Below are 20,847 nucleotides of genomic sequence, written 5' to 3' on the forward strand. Positions count from 1 at the left end.
TCTGGAATTAAAAACTAATCTCAGTAATGGTGACCATGAAACTATCATTGATTGTCATAAAAACCTACCTGGCTCACTGGTGCCCTTTAGGGAAGTAAATCTGTCATCTCTGGCTTGGCCTACATTTGACTCCAGATGCTCAGCAATGTTGTTGACTCTTAACTGCCCTCTGAAATGGCCTAGCAAGCTACTCAGTTCAAGGGCAATTAGGATAGGCAACGAATGCTGATCTTGCCAGCGACGCCCACATCCCATGAAAGATTTTTAAAAAGTGATGTCATCAAGGCCCTGTACAATAGAACTTCACTTTTTCTATATTCCATTCCCCTTGCATTAAACACCAATGTTCAATTTGCCTTCCTAATTACTGCACCTGCATATTAACTTATTGTGATTCATGTGCATAACACTCAGATACCTCTGTCCTGCAACCTCTCTCTGCTTTTCTATTCTTCCTGCCAAATTGGACAGGTTCACCTTTTCCCACATTATACTCTCATCTGTCAAATTTTTCCCATTCATTTCACCTTTCTGTATCCCTTTGTAGACTCTACCTCCTCCTGACAACTTATTTGCCTACCTATCTTGATGTCGCCATCAAATTTAGCTGCCATACATTCGACCCCTTCATCCAAACCATTGATGGAGATTGTAAATAGTTGAGGCCCCCAGCGTTGATCCCTGTGGCAATCCACTCATTACAGCTTGCCAACCCGAAAAAGACCCATTTATCCCTACTCTCTTCTTTCTGTTATGTCACGAAAGTATAAGAATTCTCATCGTGTTATTGTGAATTATTGTAAGTAGGTTAATAGTGGGGTTTAGATAGTTTCTGTGTGTGTGTGGGATTTAATTGAATTGGAGACAGCTGGTCTGGAGTCTTTGACCCACAAAAGAAGTTAGGTTTGAAATGCTAAATACGTAAACATGGCTGAAGTTTTAGAATGTCAGGTGAGGAGAATTTGCATTTTTAGATAAATCAGGGTAGTTTGAATTTCAAAGAGATGGTAGGTTGTTACACCTAGCCAGAGAAGCTAGGCCATTCCCTTTGTTAATAAATGTTTACTTTAGTTTTCTAAAAAATCTCTGAAGCCATGGTAGACTTATAATTTCTGAATTCAGGGCACGCATCTCGAAATAAAATACAAATTGCAAAACTACGCAATCAAGTTTACCTCGTAGATTTGATCCGCCTGGTACATGTCACCTGCTACGTCATAACAGTTAGCTAATGAATCTTTTATCCATGCTAATATGTTACCCCCTACAGCATGTGCTCTTGATAAAGTTGCTGCCCTTGGTCTTCTTGGAATCTTGTAACTTTGATGTGACACCTTATCAAATACCTTTTGGAAATCCAAGGACACCACATCTACAAGTTCTCCTTTATCCACCTTGCTTGTTACTTCCTCAGAGAGCTCTAAGAAATTAGTTAAACATGATTTCCCTTTCACAAAAACTCCTTGACTCTGTCTTATCCCACAGTAATTTTCTATGTGTCCTGCTGTAACCTCCATTAATAATGGATTCTGGCAGTTTCCCTATGACAGATATTAGGCTTTCTGACTCACTCCTTTCTTGAATAAAGGTGTTACATTTGCTATTTTCCAATCCGCTGGGACACTTCCAGAATCTAAGAACATTTGGAAGATTATAACCAATGCACCTACTAACTCTGCTGCCACTTCTCTTAAGACCCAAGGATGTAGGCCACCTGGTCCTGGGGACTTGTCAGCCTTTAGGTTTAATAATTTTCCCAGCACCTTTTCCCTAATGATGGTGATTGTTTTAAGTTGATCCCTCCCTTTCACCTCTTGATTTTCAAGAATCTTTGGGAAGTTTTCTAAGTCTTCTAAAATGCAGAAAGACACAAATTACCTGTTCAACGCCTCTGTCATTTCCTTGTTTTCCATTATCAATTTCCTAGACACTCTCTCTAGAGGACCAACACTAGTCTTAGTTACTCTTTTCCTATTTAAATACTTGTAGAAACTCATTCTGTATGTTTTTATATTATGAGCTAGCTTTCTCTCATACTCTACTTTCTCTTTCTTTATTTGTTTTTTAGTTATTCTTTGCTGGTTCTTAAAATCTGATCAATCTTCTGACCTACCACTAGTCTTTGCAGATTTGTACAGTGCTTCTTTCAATTTGATACTATCTTTAACTTCCTTGTTTAACCATGGGTGATGCATCCTTCTCAGATAAGTCTTCGAGAGTTGTTGAATATTGCCTTAAAAATCTGCCACTGCATCTCTATTGTCCTACCTTTTAACCTAGTTTCCAAGTTCACTTTAGCTAGCTCTGCCTTCATACCCTTGTAATTATCTCTATTTAAGTTTAAAGCACTAATCTTAGACCCATAATTCTCCCCTCCAAACTAAACCTGAAATTCTATCATGTTGTGACCCCTGTCACCTAGAGGCTCCTTTACCGTGAGATTATTGATTACTCCTGTCTCATTGCACATTACTAGGTCTACAATAACCTGAAATAAAAACAGAAAATGTTGGAAAAACTCAGCAGGTCTGACAGCATTTGTGGAGAGAGAAACAGAGTAAACATTTCGAGTCTGTATGATCCTTCTTCAGAGCTAAAGAGAAGTAGAAACGTAATTAAATTTATACTGTTTAAGGGGGGGGAGGTGGAGCCGGTGAAGCTGGATAGAAAGCCAGTGATTGGTGGGGGCTAAAGAAGATTGACAAAGATGTCATGGATAAAAAGACAAAGGGAGTGTTAATAGTAGTGGTAAGGGCTAAAGGAGGTGCTGATAGTGGCACAAAGGTAAGAAAGCAGAATGTGTTAATAGCAGAACAAGGGTAAGCACTCTGTGAAAGAGCAACATGGAACAAGTAACAGAATGGCCCTTTTGGGGTGGGGGGATGGGGTGGTGATTGGGGAAAAAGGGATAAAAGGGGGGATAAAACAATGGATAAAAATGAAAATAAGTGGATAAAAAAAATAATAAATTTAAAAAGGGGTGAAGATAGAGGAGAGAGTTCATGGTCTGAAGTTGTTTATCTCAATGTTACGTCTGAAAGGCTGTAAAGTGCCTAATCGGAAGATGAGGTCCTGTTCCTCCAGTTTGTATTGGGCTTCACTGGAACATTGCAGCAGGCCAAGGATGTGGGCATGAGTGCAGGATGGTGCGTTGAAATGGCAAGCGACAGGAAAGTCTGGGTCATGCTTGCAGACAGACCCAAAGATGTTCCACAAAGCGGTCACCCAGTCTGCGTTTGGCCTCCCCAGTGTAGAGGAGACTGCATTGGGAGCAGCGAATGCAGTAAACCAAAGGAGGTGCAAGTGAAACGCTGCTTCACCTGAAAATGTTTGGTCCCTTGGATAGTGAGAAGGTAGGAGGTACAGGGGCAGGTGTTGCACCTTCTACAATTGCATGGGAACGTGCCGTGGGAAGGGGATGAGGTGTTGAGAGTGATGGAGAAGTGGATCCAGAGGGAACGGTCCCTACGGAATGCTGACAGGAGGGGTGAGGGGAAGATGTGTTTGGTGGTGGCATCATGCTGCAGTAGGAGGAAATGGCGTAGAATGATCCTTTGAATGCAGAGGCTAGTGGGGTGAAAAATGAAGACATGGGGTCCCTATCATGGTTCTGGGATGGAGGGGAAGGTGTGAGGGCAGAGGCGTGGGAGATGGATTGGACACGGACATCAACATCTGCAGTATTTTGCTTTTATCTAGAATAGCCTGGTTGGCTTTAGAATGTACTGCTCTGAGAAATTTTCATGAATGCAGTTTATGAACTCATTTGCCAGGCTACCTTTGCCAACATGATCTGCTCGATCTACATGTCAATTAAAGTCATCTATGACTATTGCAGTACTTTTCTTACACACCCCATTTATTTATTCCTGTATACCGTGAGCTACAGTGTAACTACTGTTAGGGGTCCTATAAACTACACCCACAAGTGGCCTCTTAGCTTTCCTGTTTCTTATTTCTATCCAAACTCATTCTACCTCGTGCACTTTTGAGCTGAGGTCATCTCTCACTACTTACTAATGACACCCTTAATTAACAGAGCTACCCCACCACTTTTTCCTGGCTTCCTGCCACTTTGAAATGTCAAATACCCTTCAATATTCAGATCCTGGCCTTGGTCACCTTGCATCCTACATCACATGGACTGCAGATGTTCAAAAAGTCACTCGCCACCGCCTTCTGAAGGGATATTGGGGATGGGCAGTAAATACTCACCTTGCCTGACTACATCCCATGAACAAATATGAAAAAGAAAGAAACCAAGGTGATACTTGGTCAAAAGCAAAGTCTACAAATGCTGAAAATCTGAAATAGAAACGGAATATGCTAGAAATACTCAGCAGTTCTAGTAGCATCTGTGGAGGGAGAAACAGATAACCTTTCAGGTCTTCAGTCTTTCATCAAAACTGGTAAAGTTAGAAATGCAATGGACTTTGAACAAGTGAAGGGGGTGGGGGGAGGGAAGAAGATCAAAGGGGAAGATCTGTGATTAAATGACAAAAGATTTGATGGTGCAAAGCCAAAGTGGGTGGTAATGGGGCAAGAAAAGAAACAAAAGTGTCTAGCGGTGTTGTGAAGGGCAGGATGTTGAATAGCTGCCATCTGAAAATAAAATAAAGGAAATGAGAGCAAAATGAGAGAGTAATACCCAACAACCAAAAGAAACACAAATGAAAATGAAAAGTTTACGATCAAAAATTGTTGAACTTAATATAGAGTCCAAAGGCTGTTAAGAAGTACAAGTAAATTGCTGTTTTACTGGAAAGAATAATTGGGGCCTTCGACAGTGAGAAGGGAGGAAGTAAAAGGGCAAGTATTGCATCACCTGTGTTTGCACAGAAAGATGCTGTAGGAAAGGATAAAGCAGTTTTGGGTCTGTGATCTTTTGTCAGAACTGAAACATTAACTCTGCTTCTCCCTCCACAGATGATGCTGACCTTCAGATTGTTTCTCAGCATTTTGTTTATATTTCAGATTTCCAGCAACTGCAGTATTTTTGCTTTTGTAATGACAAGCAGGTTGTACATAACCTTAGAAGGGTGAAAAATAGCATCAGTGCCAATGGCCATGTTATCAAATTCATGAGATATAAATCAAGATGAAGGAGATGCAGGTCTGTCCATCAATTTGACTGACAGGTTTGCACATGAACAAAAATGAACCTTTGATAATTATTTCCAAGGAAGGAAGGCGCAGATCTATGTCTTTTGTTCTTAGCTTGCTTAACTAAATACAGCTTAAAATAATAGACTGGTCCTATTAATTGCACTTCCTTTTTGGATCCAGTTCATGAAGGCATGATCTCAACCAGTGGAAAGAGACTGTGCTAAAGCTCATTGTCATTGAATTAAGCCTGTGGATTTCCAACTAACTTTCTAATATATGAAATTACATATAACTAACAGCTGAAAATGTATCCTGTGTCTTTGCATGTGGACCATTTCCAGGTACAGTACAATCATTTAATGAGTATGTTATTTCTTCTAAAACCATCTTCTTGAGAATGAAGACAATTTTCGAATTTCCTATGGTCCAGTGTAATCAAAAAAGGTAGCAGCTGAGTAATTCAGAATTTCCTGCCTTGTAAGCTGTTAGTTTTCAAAAATATAGCATAGGCTGTTAACTATCAAAGCAATTGTCAAGATGGTGTTCTCACCTTAGTGTTACAGTATGTTTATTAAATTATCTCTGTGCTTCAAATCATTTCACTTTTTCCTGCTCACTAAAGGTAGCGACTCATGTTGGTGACAATTTCAGAAGCACAGCTTGTTCTACATATCTTCATCTAAATGGCCTTTTCCCCATGTGGCAGTCAGTGTCATCAGCATGTTCACAGCTAATCACGATCCTCTCCACGCCAGACCTTCACATGTATGAATATCCTCAGGATCATTATTTTTTTATAATGAGAATTCCATCTTCCTTCTTTCCTCCTTATACTGGTTTTCACTGTTACCAGGATAAGACCCCTGACCCTCTGCTCCTGTCTCTCTCCTCCCCCCGCCTCCTGTGCTGGCTGTGATCAATTAATGCATCACTTTAAACCTAGTATCTTTTTAGCCAGCATAGTTCAATGATGCACCTTCTGCTTTATTTTCTTGCTGAGCCATTGGGATGGAACTTGATCAAGCCTTTAACAACTTCTACTTTGCATAGTCAAATCCAAGGCAATGGTTGCAACATATTCTTTAGGTCATAATTGGAACATTGCTTGCCTCCAGAAACTTGTGCTCATCCAAAACTCTGCCCAAATACTACCCCATACTAAATTAACAGAACCAGCAGGTCCTACTGAGTATACATTGTGCAGTATTTGGGTAAAGTGGGACAGAAACAGCACACACAGGATTTCCCTTTGAAAATAATTGTTAAAGCATTAATGTTTATTCATGAATCACCTGTCAATTAAATTGACTTTCATTTGAGCAAGTTTGCGTTCTGTGGAAACTGGATAACCTGTATATATGCATCTGCTGACTTTCACACATTTGACACATTACCCTTACATCTGAATCCAAAGCAGGATACGTATTTGGAACCTATCAGATAAATTAGTAGATTAGGGATGCTTAAAACAACTAGCTGCTAAATTGTGAAATTTGGAGTGAGAGAGGAATAAGTTCCACTGAGTTGAATACCTCTTTTGCACTTTTTTTGTAACAGTAGTTGTGATGGGGTTAAAGGGATATTCCAGGCAAGACTTAAAGTTGTATTTCCAAATCTGCCGTATCGGCTATTTATTTTGCTTTGTAAAGAGAAATTTAGTTGATTGTTTTGTTATTTTAATTTTTAACAATCCAGTATCGTTTTTACATGTATTCATATTTATAAGCTATTTCTTTTATATTTTAAAATTGTATTTTAATGGTTATTTAATTTATAAATGGAGACATTTAAGAATGTACAGTATTTATACTTCTGTTTTTTTCTTCCGATGAGAAAGGTCCTGCAGAACCTAACTACGGTTTTTAGATTGATTGCAATGGGAAAATCTGATTTGCTTAACATTGTTTTCATTATCTGCAATTTCTTCCAACCCTCCACTCATTTTGGGAGTGTTTTGGCATTTCAAAGTAACAGACCACAATAAAACAGCATTGAATTCTGAGCTTAGAATCCTCTGACCTCAGGCGCATGACTGTGCTAAAATTTATAGCAACCACTTAACGTTGTAGTTGCGTTCCTGAAAAGTGCAACTTTAAATGAAACAATGTTAAGCAAATCAGATTTTCCCATTGCAATCAATCTAAAAACCGTAGTTAGGTTCTGCAGGACCTTTCTCATCGGAAGAAAAAAACAGAAGTATAAATACTGTACATTCTTAAATGTCTCCATTTATAAATTAAATAACCATTAAAATACAATTTTAAAATATAAAAGAAATAGCTTATAAATATGAATAAATGTAAAAACAATTATCAGCCGTCTCGTTTTGGAGTGACCAAGCTCCATCTAGTGGCATAAATTAGTCAGTGCATTGAGCAGCCGATGAAGACCCAGGTACAGTGGGAGCAGGGTAGGGGGGAAGAGGAGCAAACTGACGAAGTCTCCGGTGTTGGCAACAGGCACTGGGGACTTTAAAGGTGAGAACTGAGGGTGGGAATGGGAGAATTCCAGTTCTGAAAGTTCACGCAAAGAAGCGTTGATATCTTAGCCGTCAAGAAAGTGGGTACTAAGAGGGGCAGAAAGGTAGAAAAAATAGATTGCAGTTAGCCCTTAAAAAAAAACAAATTGTCACTCAAATTGATCGTTTCATCATAGTTAATGTCCAGTGTTTGTCTGCAGATGTTTTCTGAAGCTGGGTGAATGGCAGCTAAACCTTCAGGGAATCAACGAGAGCACCATTCCCAAGGTCCTTCAGTACTACAGTGCTGCAACAGAACACGACCGAAACTGGTACAAGGTAAGTTCAAAGCAAATCTAAAGCATTTGTTTTCTTAACCTTATTTTGATACATAGAATCAAAGAATCGTTACAGCACAGATAGGAGGCCATTCAGCCGTCATATCTGTATGGGTTCTCTGCAAGAGCAATTCACCTAATGCCACTTGCCTGCCTTTGCCCCCTGGCCCTGCAGATTTTTCCTAAGATAATGATCTAATTCTCCTTTGAAAACCACGATTGAATCTATCTCCACCACACTGTCAGGCAGTGCATTACAGATCCTAGTCACCAGTTGCATTAAAAAGTTTTTCCTCATGTTAGCCTTTCGTAATTTGTATGCTACTTGGCTACAAGTCTTATTTCCCTTTGCCCCTGAGTTAGGGAAGTAAAAAACTACCAGGTCTCCTGCTTCTAGTCTTTGCCAATGGGCCCCTACAAGAAAGTGTAGACATGGGTGTCAGATGAGGGCAGGAGCATTCTCTGCAGTCAAAAAGCTTTTGACTCTCATTGCCTAACTTAAAGTTTGGAGAGTGTGCACTTGGATGATATTGAGGTGGGCTGTGAGAATCTGTGGAACCATGCAAGGTGAGAGCATGATCAAGAGAGGAGGAGAAAATTGAAGTTTGCTAAGCAAACTTCAGGGGGAGGCGATGGTGTAGTGGTATTGTCGCTGGACTAATAATCCAGAGACCCAGGGTTCGAATCACGGCAGATGGTGGAATTTGAAATCAATTTTAAAAACCTGCAATTAAAAGTCTAATGATGACCATGAAACCATTGTCGATTGTTGTAAAAACCCATCTGGTTCACTAATGCCCTTTATGGAAGGAAATCTGCCGTCCTTACCTGGTCTGGCCTACATGTGACTCCGGACCCACAGCAATGCAGTTGACTCTTAAATGCCCTCTGAAATGGCTTAGCAAGCCACTCAGTTGTATCAAACCGCTACAAAGTCTCAAAAAGGAATGAAACCCGACAGACCACTCAGCAGCGACCTAGGCACCGGAAACGACAATGACAAGTCCTCCTAACTAATGTCTGGGGGCTAGTACCAAAATTGGGAGAGCTGTCTCACAGACTAGTCAAGCAGCAGCCTGACATAGTCATCCTCAAGGAATCATACCTTATAGATAATGCCCCAGACACCACCATCACCATCCCTTGCTTTGTCCTGCCCCACCGACAGGGCAGGCCCAGCAGAGGTGGTGGCACAGTGGCATACAGTCAGGAGGGAGTTGCCCTGGGAGTCCTCAACATCGACTCCGGACCCCATGAAGACTCATGGCATCAGGTCAAACATGGGCAAGGAAACCCCCTGCTGATTATCATGTACCGCCCTCCGTCAGCTGATGAATCAGTGGTCCTCCATGTTGAACATCACTTGGAGGGAGCACTGAGGGTGGCAAGGGCACAGAATGTACTCTAGGTGGCGGGGGGGCTTCAATATCCATCACCAAGAGTGGCCCGGTAGTACTATTACTGACCGAGCTGGCCAAGTCCTAAATGACATAGCTGCTAGACTGGGTCTGCGGCAGGTGGCGAGAGAACCAGCAAGAAGGAAAAACATACTTGACCTCATCCTTAACAAACTGCCTGCTGCAGATGCATCTGTCCATGGCAGTATCAGTACGAGTGACCACTGCACAATCATTGTGGAGACAAAGTCCCGCGTTCACATTGAGGATACCTTCTGTCTGTTGTGTGGCACTACCACCGTGTTAAATGGGATAGATTTCAAACCGATCTAGCAGTTCAAAACTGGGCATCCATGAGGTCCTGTGGGCCATCAGCAGCAGGAGAATTGAACTCGAACACAATCTGTAACCTCATGGCCCGGCATATCCCCACTCTACCATTACCATCAAGCCAGGGGATCAACCCTGGTTCAGTGAAGAGTGCAGGAGGGCATGCCATGAGCAGCACTAGGCATACCTAAAAATGAGGCGTCAACCTGGTGAAACTGTAACACAGGACTACTTGTGTGCCAAACAGCATTAGCAGTAAGTGATAGAACAGCTAAGCGATCCCACAACCAATGGATCAGATCTAAGCTCTGCAGTCCTGCCACATCCAGTGGTAAATGGTGTGGACAGTTAACCAACTTATTGGAGGAGGAGGCTCCACAAATATCCCCGTCCTCAATAATGGGGGAGCCCAGCACATCACTGCAAAAGACAAGGCTGCAGCATTTGCTACAATCTTCAGCCAGAAGTGCCGATTGGATGATTCATCTCGGCCTCCTCCAGAGGTCCCCAGCATCACAGATGCCAGTCTTAAACCAATTCGATTCACTCTTCATGATATCAAGAAACGGCTTAAGGTACTGGATAGTGCAAAGGCTCTGGGCCTATGGGCTATATTCCGGCAATAGCACTGAAGACGTGTGCTCTAGAACTTGCCGCGCCCCTTGCCAAGCTGTTCCAGTACAGCTGCAACACTGGCATCTACCCAGTTATGTGGAAAATTGCCCAGGCAAGTATGTCCTGTATTCAAAAAACAGGACAAATCCAACCCGACCAGTTAACGCCTCATCAGTCTACTCTCGATCATCAGTAAAGTAATGGAAGGAGTCATCAACAGTGCTATCAAGTGGCACTTGCTTAGCAATAACCTGCTCACTGAAGCCCAGTTTGTGTTCCACCAGGGCCACTCAGCTCCTGACCTCATTACAGCATTGGTTCACACATAAACAAAAGAGCTGAACTCCCGAGGTGAGATGAGAGTAACTGCCCTTGATGTCGATGCTGCATTTGACCGAGTGTGGAATCAAGGAGTCCTAGCAAAACCGGAGTCAATGGGAATCGGAGGGGGGGAAGCTCTCCACTGGTTGGAATCATACCTAGCACAGAGGGAGATGCTTGTGATTGTTGGAAGCCAGTCACCTCAGTTCCAGGACATCATTGCAGGAGTTCCTCAGGGCAGTGTCCTCAGCCAAACCATCTTCAGCTACTTCATCAGTCACCTTCCTTCCATCATAAGGTCAGTAGTGGGCATGTTCGCTGATGGATTGCACAATATTCAGCACCATTCACGACTCCTCAGATACTGAAGCAGCCCATGTCCAAATGCAGCAAGACCTGGACAATATCCAGGCTAGGGCTGACGTGGCAAGTAACATTCATGCCACACTAGTACCAGGCAATGACCATATCCAACAAGGGAGAATCTAACCATCGCCCCTAGATATTCAATGGCATTACCATCACTGAGTCCCCCACTATTAAAATCCTGAACAGAAACTGAACTAGACTAGTCATATAAATACTGTGGCTACAAGAGGGTCTTTTGGAAATCCAAATATATTACATATACTGGTTCCCCCTTATCTATCCTGCTTGTTACCTCCTCAAACAATTCTAATAAATTTGTCAGGCATGATTTCTCCTTCACAAAGTCATGCTGACTCTGCTTGATTATGTTATGTATTCCTAAATGCTCTGCTATTAAATCCTTTATAATAATTCCCAATGACAGATGCTAAGCTAACTATAGTTACCTGGTTTTTGTCTCCCTCCCTTTTTGAATAAGGCCATTACATTGGCAGTTTTCCAAACTTCTGGGGCTTTTCCAGAATCTTGGAAGATTACTACCAATACATTCACTATCTCTGCAGCTACTTCCTTTAATATCCTTGAATGCAACCCATCAGGTCCAGGGGACTTATTGGCCTTTAGCCCCATTGGTTTCCCTAGTACTTTTTCTCTAGTGATAGTTATTGTATTTATTTCCTCTTTCTATCCCCCGCCCGCCCCCCCCCCCCCCCGCAACCCCACTTTTGCCCCTTGATTATTTAGTATTTTTGGAATGCTATTAGTGTCTTCTCCCATGAAAACTGATGCAAAGTATTTATTCAACTCCTCTACCATTTCCTGGTTCCCCATTATTATATCCCAAGCCTCATTCTCTAGGGGGCCTATGTTCACTTTGTCCTCTCTCTTCCTTTTATATATTTAAAGAAGCTCTTGCTGTCTGTTTTTATATTACTTGCTAGTTTATCCTCAAAGCTTATTTTCTCCCTCGTTATCTTTTGGTCATCTTTTGTTGGTTTTAAAAACTTTCGCAATCTTCTGGCTTACCACTAATCTTTGCCACATTGTATGTGTTTTCTTTCAATTTGATACAATCCTTAATTTCCTTGGTTAACCATTTCCTTGGTTTATCCCGTTCCTAGAATCCTCCTTCCTCACTGGGATATACCTTTGTTGTGAGTCATAAACTATTTTCTTAAATGTCTGCCATTGTTCACCAACCGTCTTTTCTGCTAAACTCCTTTCCCAGTCCACTCCAGCCAACTCTTCCCTCATTCCTTTATAATTACCCATATTTAAGTTTAGCACAGTTGTTTCCAACCCAAGTTTCTCACTTCCAAACTGAATGCTAAATTCTACCATGTTATGGTCACTGTTTCCTAGGGGATCTTTCACTCTGAGATCATTTATTAAACCTGCCTCATTACATATTACCAGATCCAAAATAGCTTAAGCCCTGGTTGGATCCACAACATATTGTTCTAGGAAACTGTCCTGAATACACTCCATGAATTCTTCTCATGGCTACATTTACCAACTTGATTTTCCCAATCTACATGAAGATTGAAGACACCCATGATTAATGGACTGCATTTTTTACATGCCCTCATTATCTCTGATTTATTCTCTGTCCTACAGTATAGCTGCTGTTTGGGGGCCTATAGACTACTCCCACCAGTGTCGTCTTCCCCTTGTTATTTCTTACCTCCACCCATATGGATTCTACATCTTCCAATCCAAGATCATTTCTGGCTATGATACTTATTCCATCTCATAATAGCAAAGCTACCCCACCAACCTTTACTTCCTGCCTGTAATTTGAAAAGCCACGTACCCCTGAATATTTAGTTCCCAGCTTTGGTCTCCTTGTAACCATGTCTCCATAATGGCTATAAGATCATACCCATTAACCTCTATTTGTGCCATTAATTCACTTATTTTGTTCCGAATACTGCATGCATTTAAGTAAAGAGGCATTAATTTTGCCATTTTTTCCCCTTTGACCTTATTTGCTGCTGTTTTTTTTTTTCATATGTTTGTACACTCTGTCCTTTCCTTTCACACTCTGGGTATCATTACCTAAATAGCTGCCCTGCAATGCTGCCATATCCTTTTGATTTGAAAGCCTACATATCCCCTCTCCAGACCTCTCCCCTCCTCTCTTTAGTTTAAAGCCATCTCTACAGCCCTACATTTCTGATTTAACAATCAAAATCTTGTAAGAAAACTCTGATGTTTAAATCTTTGCGCATTGTACACGTGTTAACTAGTCCACTATCTACTTTTTTTGAGTGCTGCTCCGTTCCTTCTGTTGGCAACAATTCCAGTGACAAATCAAAAACAGAGTCATTCTTATGTAGTAGTCCTGCTGTCCTAATCTGGGAGAGTTTATTGATGAGGAAAATTCCCTTCCCTTGAGCTTTTCCACGTAGCTTCATTATCCATGTGCTAGTTGGGTTTATCTGGAATTCCTCAAGTGTGATCGCACAGAAGGCTTCTTAATAAAGAGCCCATGGTGTTGGGTGTAGTATATTAGCATGGATAGAGGATTGGCTAACTAATAGAAGACAAAGAGTTGGGATAAGGGGGGCATTTTCGAGATGGAATCCTGTAACTAGTGGAGTGCCACAGGGATCAGTGCTGGGGCCACAATTATTTACAATATATATTAATGACTTGGATGAGGGAAGTGAGTGTACTATCGCCAAGTTTACGGATGACACAAAAATAGGTGGGAAGGCAAGTGGTGAGGATGACACAAAATCTACAGAGGGATATAGACAGGTTAAATAATTGGGCAAAAACTTGGCAGATGGAATATAACGTGGGAAAATGTGAGATTATGCACTTGGTGAGGAAGAATAGAGGAGCTGAATATTGTTTAAATGGAGAAAGACTGCAGAAAGCTGCAGCACAGAGGGATTTGGGAGTCCCCGCACGTGAATCCCAAAAAGCTAACATACAAGTTCAGGTAATAAGGAAGGCAAATGGAATGTTGGCCTTTATTTCAAAGGGAATGGAGTATAAAAATAGGGAAGTATTGCTGAAACTATACAAGGCACATTAGTTAGACCACACCGAGAATACTGTGAACAGTTTTGGTCCCCTTATCTAAGGAAAGATATACTAGCATTGGAGGCAGTCCAGAGAAGGTTCACTAGGTTGATCCTGGGTATGGAGGAATTTTTTATGAGGAGAGGCTGAGTAGGTTGGGCCTGTACTCATTGGAGTTTAGAAGAATGGGAGGTGACCTTATTGAAACATATGAGATTCTTAGGGGGCTTGACAGGTAGACGCTGAGAGGTTGTTTCCCCTTGTGGGAGAGTCTAGGACCAGAGGGCATAATCTCAAAGTAAGGGGTCACCCACTTAAGACAGAGATGAGGAGGAATTTCTTCTTTCAGAGGGTAGTGAATCTGTGGAATTCTTTACCGCAGAAGGCTGTTGAGGCTGTGTCATTAAGTATGTTCAGGGCTGAGATAAATAGATTTTTAATCAGCAAGGGAATCAAGGATGATGGGGGAAAGACAGGAAAGTGGAGCTGAGGATTATCAGATCAGCCATGATCTCGCTGAATGGCGGAGCAGACTCGATGGGCCGCATGGTCTACTTCTGCTCCTACACCTTATGGTCTTTAAAGCAGGTCAGAGGCTAGGAATCCTGTGGTGAGTAACTCACCTCCTGACTCCTGAAAGCCTGTCCATCATCTTACAAGGCACAAGTCAGGAGTGTGATGGAATACACCCCACTTGCCTGCATGAGTGCAGCTCCCGCAACACTCAAAAAGCTTGACACCATCCAAGACGAAACAGCCCACTTGATTGGCACCACATCCACAAACATTCACTCCCTCCACCACCAACGCACAGTAGCAGCAGTGTGTACCATCTACAAGATGCACTGCAGGAATTCACCAAGGCTCCTTTGACAGCACCTTCCAAACTCACCCGACCACTACCACCTGGAAGGACAAGGGCAGCAGATAGATGGGAACACCATCAGCTGGAAGTTCCCCTCTTAGCCACAAGGTCACTCAATAAGATTAGAGCCCATGGTGTTCGGGGTTGTATATTAGCATGGATAGATGACTGGCTAGCTAATAAAAGACAGAGAGTTGGGATAAGGGAGGCATTTTCAGGATGGCGGATAAGGAGGGCATTTTCAGGATGGCAACCTGTAACTGGTGTAGTGCCAAGGGGATCAGTGCTGGGGCCACAATTATTTACAATATATATTAATGACTTGGATGAAGGAAATGAATGTACTATCGCCAAGTTTGCAGATAACACAAAAATAGATGGAAAGGCAAGTGGTGAGGATGACACAAAGTCTACAGAGTGATATAGACAGGTTAAGTGAATGGGCAAAAACATGGCAGATGGAATATAATGTGGGAAAGTGTGAGGTTATGCACTTTGGCAGGAAGAATAGAGGATGGGCCGAATGGCCTACTTCTGCGCCTAAATCTTATGGTCTTAAGTCACTCACCATCCTGATTGGAAATATATCACCGTTCCTTTGCTGTTGCTGGATCAAAATCCTGGGTATTCCAAGTTAATATATATCAGGCCAGAAAGCATGTTAGTTCTAAAAATTCTACAGGAGCCATTGATTTAGTTTTGTATAAATTTAGAAGGTTTTTCCTGTTGTCTTCATAGGCATGGCACGCCTGGGCTGTGATGAATTTTGAGGCTGTCCTCCACTACAAACATCAGAATCAAGCTCGTGATGAGAAAAAGAAACTGAGGCACGCCAGCGGTGCCAGTGTGAACAGCGAAGCTAGTAACAGTGAGAGTGAAGGTGACAGCAATGAAAACAGCCCTGTACCATCACCAATTCAGAAAAAAGTTAATGAGGTAACATCTATTGCTTGTTGTAAGGAAATTTCAACTTTAGCTTGTTCAAAATACTAAGCCCTGGGGTAGCAGGGCATTGAACCTCCTCTATGACTGTAGGTATGATCTGTTAAGAAATAAACTTGGTGATTCTAACCAAATTTCTAAGAAGAGAAATACATTTGGATGATGCTTTATCGCACCATCAAAGCAGTTCACCCAATGAGATTCTTTTTGAAGTGCAATGCTTGTTATGTAGGTAAATGCAGTCGCCTTCCTACATCAGAAATGCTCCACAAACAGCAATTAACTAAATGAGCTTTTAAACTGTTGCTGTGTTTTTAGTGGTGGGGCTGAGGGAAGAATGTTGATTGAGACTATGGAAAGAGTTCTCAATATTTCTAAACAGTACCTGCGATCTTTAGTATCCAGACAAGACTTTGGTTTATCGTGTCTTCTGAATGACAAAACCTCTGATAATGAGTAATGCTTAACTATGACACTAGATTAAAAACAGGAAATGCAGGAAATACTCAGTTGGGCAGGCAGAATCTGTAGAGCGAGAAACAGAGTTAACATTTCAGGTCAATGGCCTTTCGTCAAAATTTTCACCAAGAGATCATTGACCTGAAAAATTAACTGAGAGAAACTCTCTTCATAGATTCTGTCAGACCTGTTTCCAGCACAAGCTGTTTTTATTTAAACTTTCCAGCATCCTCAATATTTTACATTGGAGTGCAAGTTTTTATTCTAGCAAAAGTCCTGGTGAAATGATTCCATAGTTTTCAGCCAGCATGCTGATGAGAAAGTCTGCATTCCCTTGCAGGCTGTTTTCAGTAAATATGACAGAATGTGAAGTCAGCCACTTCCACTGGTGGTCGTTACTTTGAAGTTAAGTCTGCTGCAGATCTGTAAACAGAACTTTAGTGATAAGGAAAGGGACAGAAGAAAATAGGATTTTTAAAAAATCACTTGGACACTATACAAATAACACTTTCTCCCCTCTAGTGTTATGGACAGGAGAGACAGGCAAACTGAATTTCTTTCATCTCACCAACTGTCCGTAAGCAGAAAGTGTTTTGAATTATTTTTAAAGTATGTTGTGGCCTATTTTCCCAAACCCTCAGTTTGTGTGATCCAAATTACTAATAACTTGCAGCAAACTCGCATTATGGGCTCACAGGCGTTTACAGAAGGAGGCCATTCGGCCCATCGTGTCCATGCCAGTTAACAAAGACCTGACTGCATAATCCCATTTTCTAGTGCTTAGCCCATAGCCCTGGAGGCTATGGCAGTGCAAGTGAATATCTAAATACTTCTTAAATGTTACGAGAGTTTCTGACTCAACTACCCCTTCAGGCAATGAGTTCCAGACTCCCACCACCCTCTGGGTGAAGAAATTCCTCCTCAACTCCCCTCTTAGCCTTCTACCTCTAACCTTAAATCTGGGCCACCTGGTTATTGACCTTTCTACTAATGGAAAAAGTGCCTTTCTATCTACATTAGCTATGCCCCTAACAATCTTATACACCTCTATCAGGTCCCCCCCTAAACCTTCGCTGCTTCAAGGAAAACAACCCCTGCCTATCCAAACTTTCTTCATAGGTCAGACCCTCCAGCACATGCAGCATCCTGTTAAATCTCCTCTGCGCCCTCTCCAGTGCAATTAAATCCTTCCTATAATGTGGTGACCAGAACTTCACGCAGTACTCCAGTTGTGGCCTAACCAGCGTTTTATACAGTTTATGATTAATTCTGAAGGTTAGTTTATTCATATTCAAAACTTAGAGAGGAGTGTTCACAACATCCCATTCCACTACACACACACAGTTAAGGGGAATAGAGAAAAAATAGTTTTACCACTATGGATAGTAACAGTACAAAAACCCCAGAAATGAATATTAGTTCACGTGATTATCAGAGTCCAGGGTCAGAGTCCAATGAGGAGTCTTTCACATAGGAGCTCGAGTTCAACTGGCTGAAGACCAGGGTTATAGGGATCTCTTTACAGTTGGTGCTGATACCACAAGATGAAGTGAGTACACAGAAACTAGGTCAGTTCTGAAAGCAATGGTAGGAAATCTTCCAGCAGAGACAGGCTTCAAGGAGCAGGCTGTTGTTTTGCCTGGAGTTCTGCTTCTTGGTGATTCATTGGTTGGATGTTAAACAGCAGACTGAGGATTTCTCAGTTCTCAAAGGAATATAGAGATTTCGAAATGGTCACTCGAGTCATGTGACCTTCTTTCTCCACAATAATTTCAAAAGGAATGTTTATCCAGTGCCTGGAATTGGCTTTGATTTCAGTATTGATAATGTCTCAACCATTACCTTTTAAAAGAGTTACTATCTATATTGAGGGTCTTATGTCAGAAAGCCATTGTCTAGGCAGACCCTCTGACTCTGCTAGAGAGGTATGCTTAGCAAGATGCAAATGACGTCCATTGTCCTCTCAATGATCCCTTTTTGAAGTGAACATGGACAGCCTCAGGTGTGAGATGAGTCTGTTAACAGCTCTGCAGGCATAATGAGTTTTGCTCTGCGAGTCCCCAGGTTTTGTGATTATAATGCCCTTACAATTAGGTGTGAGACTCCACAATGACGAGAAGAGGGTTCTTTTGTTTTTGTAACTCCTGTTCGTCATGTGACTTATAGCAGTCATCTTTTTTGGTTCAGCAGAAAGACCATTTTAAAAATAGCAAAAGAATAAAGTTTTGATACATGCAGTTTGGATTTCTTTTCATGTCATATTGACACAACGCTTGGGAGAAATATATATATATATACCCCCATTAAGATGGTCTTTAACGTAACTATGTTCTGTGTATACCAATTTAGGAGCTGTCAAAGACATTGCTGCTGTACACAGTACCCGCTGTTCAGGGCTTCTTCCGCTCCATTGCCCTCTCAAGAGGAAACAACCTGCAGGACACCCTCAGGTAGGATTTAGCGGGAAACCTTGTGAATTGTTATGAGAAATTTCATTGTTAAAGTACATGTATTGTCACATACTTTTCAAGCTAAACCCTTTACTTATCACCCTGGATAATAATATTCAGCTCTTGCGGCATTCTTTTTCTTTACCTAACCTTTTGACCAAACTACTCACTTCATTGCATTGTTGAGAGTTGTTTGGGAAAACTGTTAGAAATATAGCTTAATTGAAAGGAGTGTATTAGGTCTTCCTGACAGTCTCATCCAGACGAGATAGGCTTCAGCTTTGATCTGTGCAGGGCAGACAGTCTCAAATTGACAGTGGAGACACTGCAACAGTCTCAGCATTTCTGGGTTAAGGAGACTGAAAACAAATAAAGCAAGTTTCTCTTGTTCTCCATCGAATGATCCTGCTGGACAGCGAGTATGTGTAGCCATTTGGTGAGGACACAGATGGGCCTTTGGTTATGATCTGGTACTCATCTTCCCAACAGTTCAATAGCCTGCCATTCACTGACTGCCTGGGTTCATAAAATGGTCACATGAGCTGCTATCCTGACAGAATTGCAGCAATAAGCATCACTACCTTCAAGAGAGGATAAGATTTACAATGTAGGCTTTCACCCAAGGGGAAAATGGACAAACAGACTCAACATTTTTATGTTTTATTTATATTCTTTCATGGGATGTGGGGATCGTTGACAAGACCAGCATTTGTTTCCCATTCCTAATTGCCCTCGAGAACAGTTAAGAGTCAACCAGATTTTTGTGGACCCGGCATCTCATGTAGGATTTCCTTTCCTAAAGGGAATTAGTGATCCAGATGGATTTTTACAACAATTAAAGATGGTTTCATGGTCACCATTACGACTGCCTAGCTCTAAATTCCAGATTGAGTTAATTGAATTTAAATTCCACCAGCTGCTGTAGTGGGATTTGAACACGTGCCCAGAGTATTAGCCTGGCCCTCTGGATTACGAGCCCAGTGACATTACCCTTTGCCATCATCTGCCCCATTGAAATGCACCAAGCAACACTTTGAAATGTCATTTGGCAATACAGAATTTGGGTATTGCTGAAAAAAAGAGACATTTTGTCGAAGCTTTTCGCCTTGCACTCATCAGGACACTTCTCCTGATGAGTGCAAGACAAAAAGCTTTGACAAATGTCTCTTTTCTTTTCAGCAATACTTAGAAATGTGCACAGCTCTGAGTTGCAAGTAAGCCTACCAAGCCTATAATATATTTCTTTTTGAGCACATTTACAATGTTGCTAGAATAAATGGCCACAGGAATCTTCATAATTTATTTACAATATCACTGCAAAGGGTAGCTAGAACACTACTTTCCCCACAGGTGATTTGCCAATGCCTTGCAGTTGCAAATTAGGTGTCACACTTTCATTATTCAAACTTGTCTTTTAAGTTTATTTAACAAATCAAAAAACACAGTGTACTAACTTGCAAATTCTTACTACATTTTTGTGAGCTTGGTCTGTGGTTAGTTATTGTAGCAATGTATTGCCCCCTTCTCAAAAATACCACCTATTGTCTTTCTGAATGACATTGTCAACAACATGAGGTAGTGTTTTGCACTGCAGCCCATACCCAACTGGGACTGGATTGCTACTATCCAAACTTATTTTACACAAGAATTTCACAGCCAGCAGGTAGAGGAGGTTTTCATCCTGTTTATCGGCGCTGGATTTAAAACTGAGATCCAAGAGCCATATGCTGCTGCTGTACACCTCCCAGCACTTTTTTAAAAATTTATTCGTGGGTGTGGAAGGTGCTGTCGAAGTCGGGTGAGTTGCTGCAATGCATCTTGTAGATGGTACACACTGCCATTCACTGCATCGGTGGTGGAGGGAGTGAAGTTTAAGGTGGTGGATGGGTGCCAAACAAGCGGGCTGCTTTGTCCTGGATGGTGTCCAGCTTCTTGAGTGATGTTGGAGCTGCACAATTGGGGATTGTTCCATCACACTCCTGACTTGTGTCTTGTAGATGGTCAATAAACTTTGGGGAGCCAGGGGGTGAGTTACTCTCTGCAGAATTCCTAGCCTCTGAGCTGCTTTTGTAACCAAACTCTTTATGTGGCTGGTCCAGTTCGGTTTCTGGTCAATGATAACCCCCAGTATGTTGACTTTCAGCAGGACCAGACGACCCCATTG

At 41.7% G+C, this 20,847-nt stretch overlaps 1 protein-coding gene across 3 annotated transcripts in view; it reads left to right on the forward strand.

Moving 5' to 3' along the window:
- Window positions 1-20,847, forward strand: part of mtor (mechanistic target of rapamycin kinase) — a 352,436-nt gene that overhangs the window by 294,556 nt on the left and 37,033 nt on the right. For all 3 annotated transcript variants that reach the window (XM_078558210.1, XM_078558212.1, XM_078558211.1), the window contains 3 exons: window positions 7,786-7,903; window positions 15,571-15,768; window positions 18,583-18,683. In XM_078558210.1, coding sequence (XP_078414336.1) covers window positions 7,786-7,903; window positions 15,571-15,768; window positions 18,583-18,683 — 417 coding nt within the window. The remainder of the gene's footprint in view (window positions 1-7,785; window positions 7,904-15,570; window positions 15,769-18,582; window positions 18,684-20,847) is intronic.

This window comes from Cetorhinus maximus, chromosome 15 (genome assembly GCF_964194155.1).
Source record: "Cetorhinus maximus chromosome 15, sCetMax3.hap1.1, whole genome shotgun sequence".
In the NCBI taxonomy this organism is placed as follows: Eukaryota; Metazoa; Chordata; class Chondrichthyes; order Lamniformes; family Cetorhinidae; genus Cetorhinus; species Cetorhinus maximus.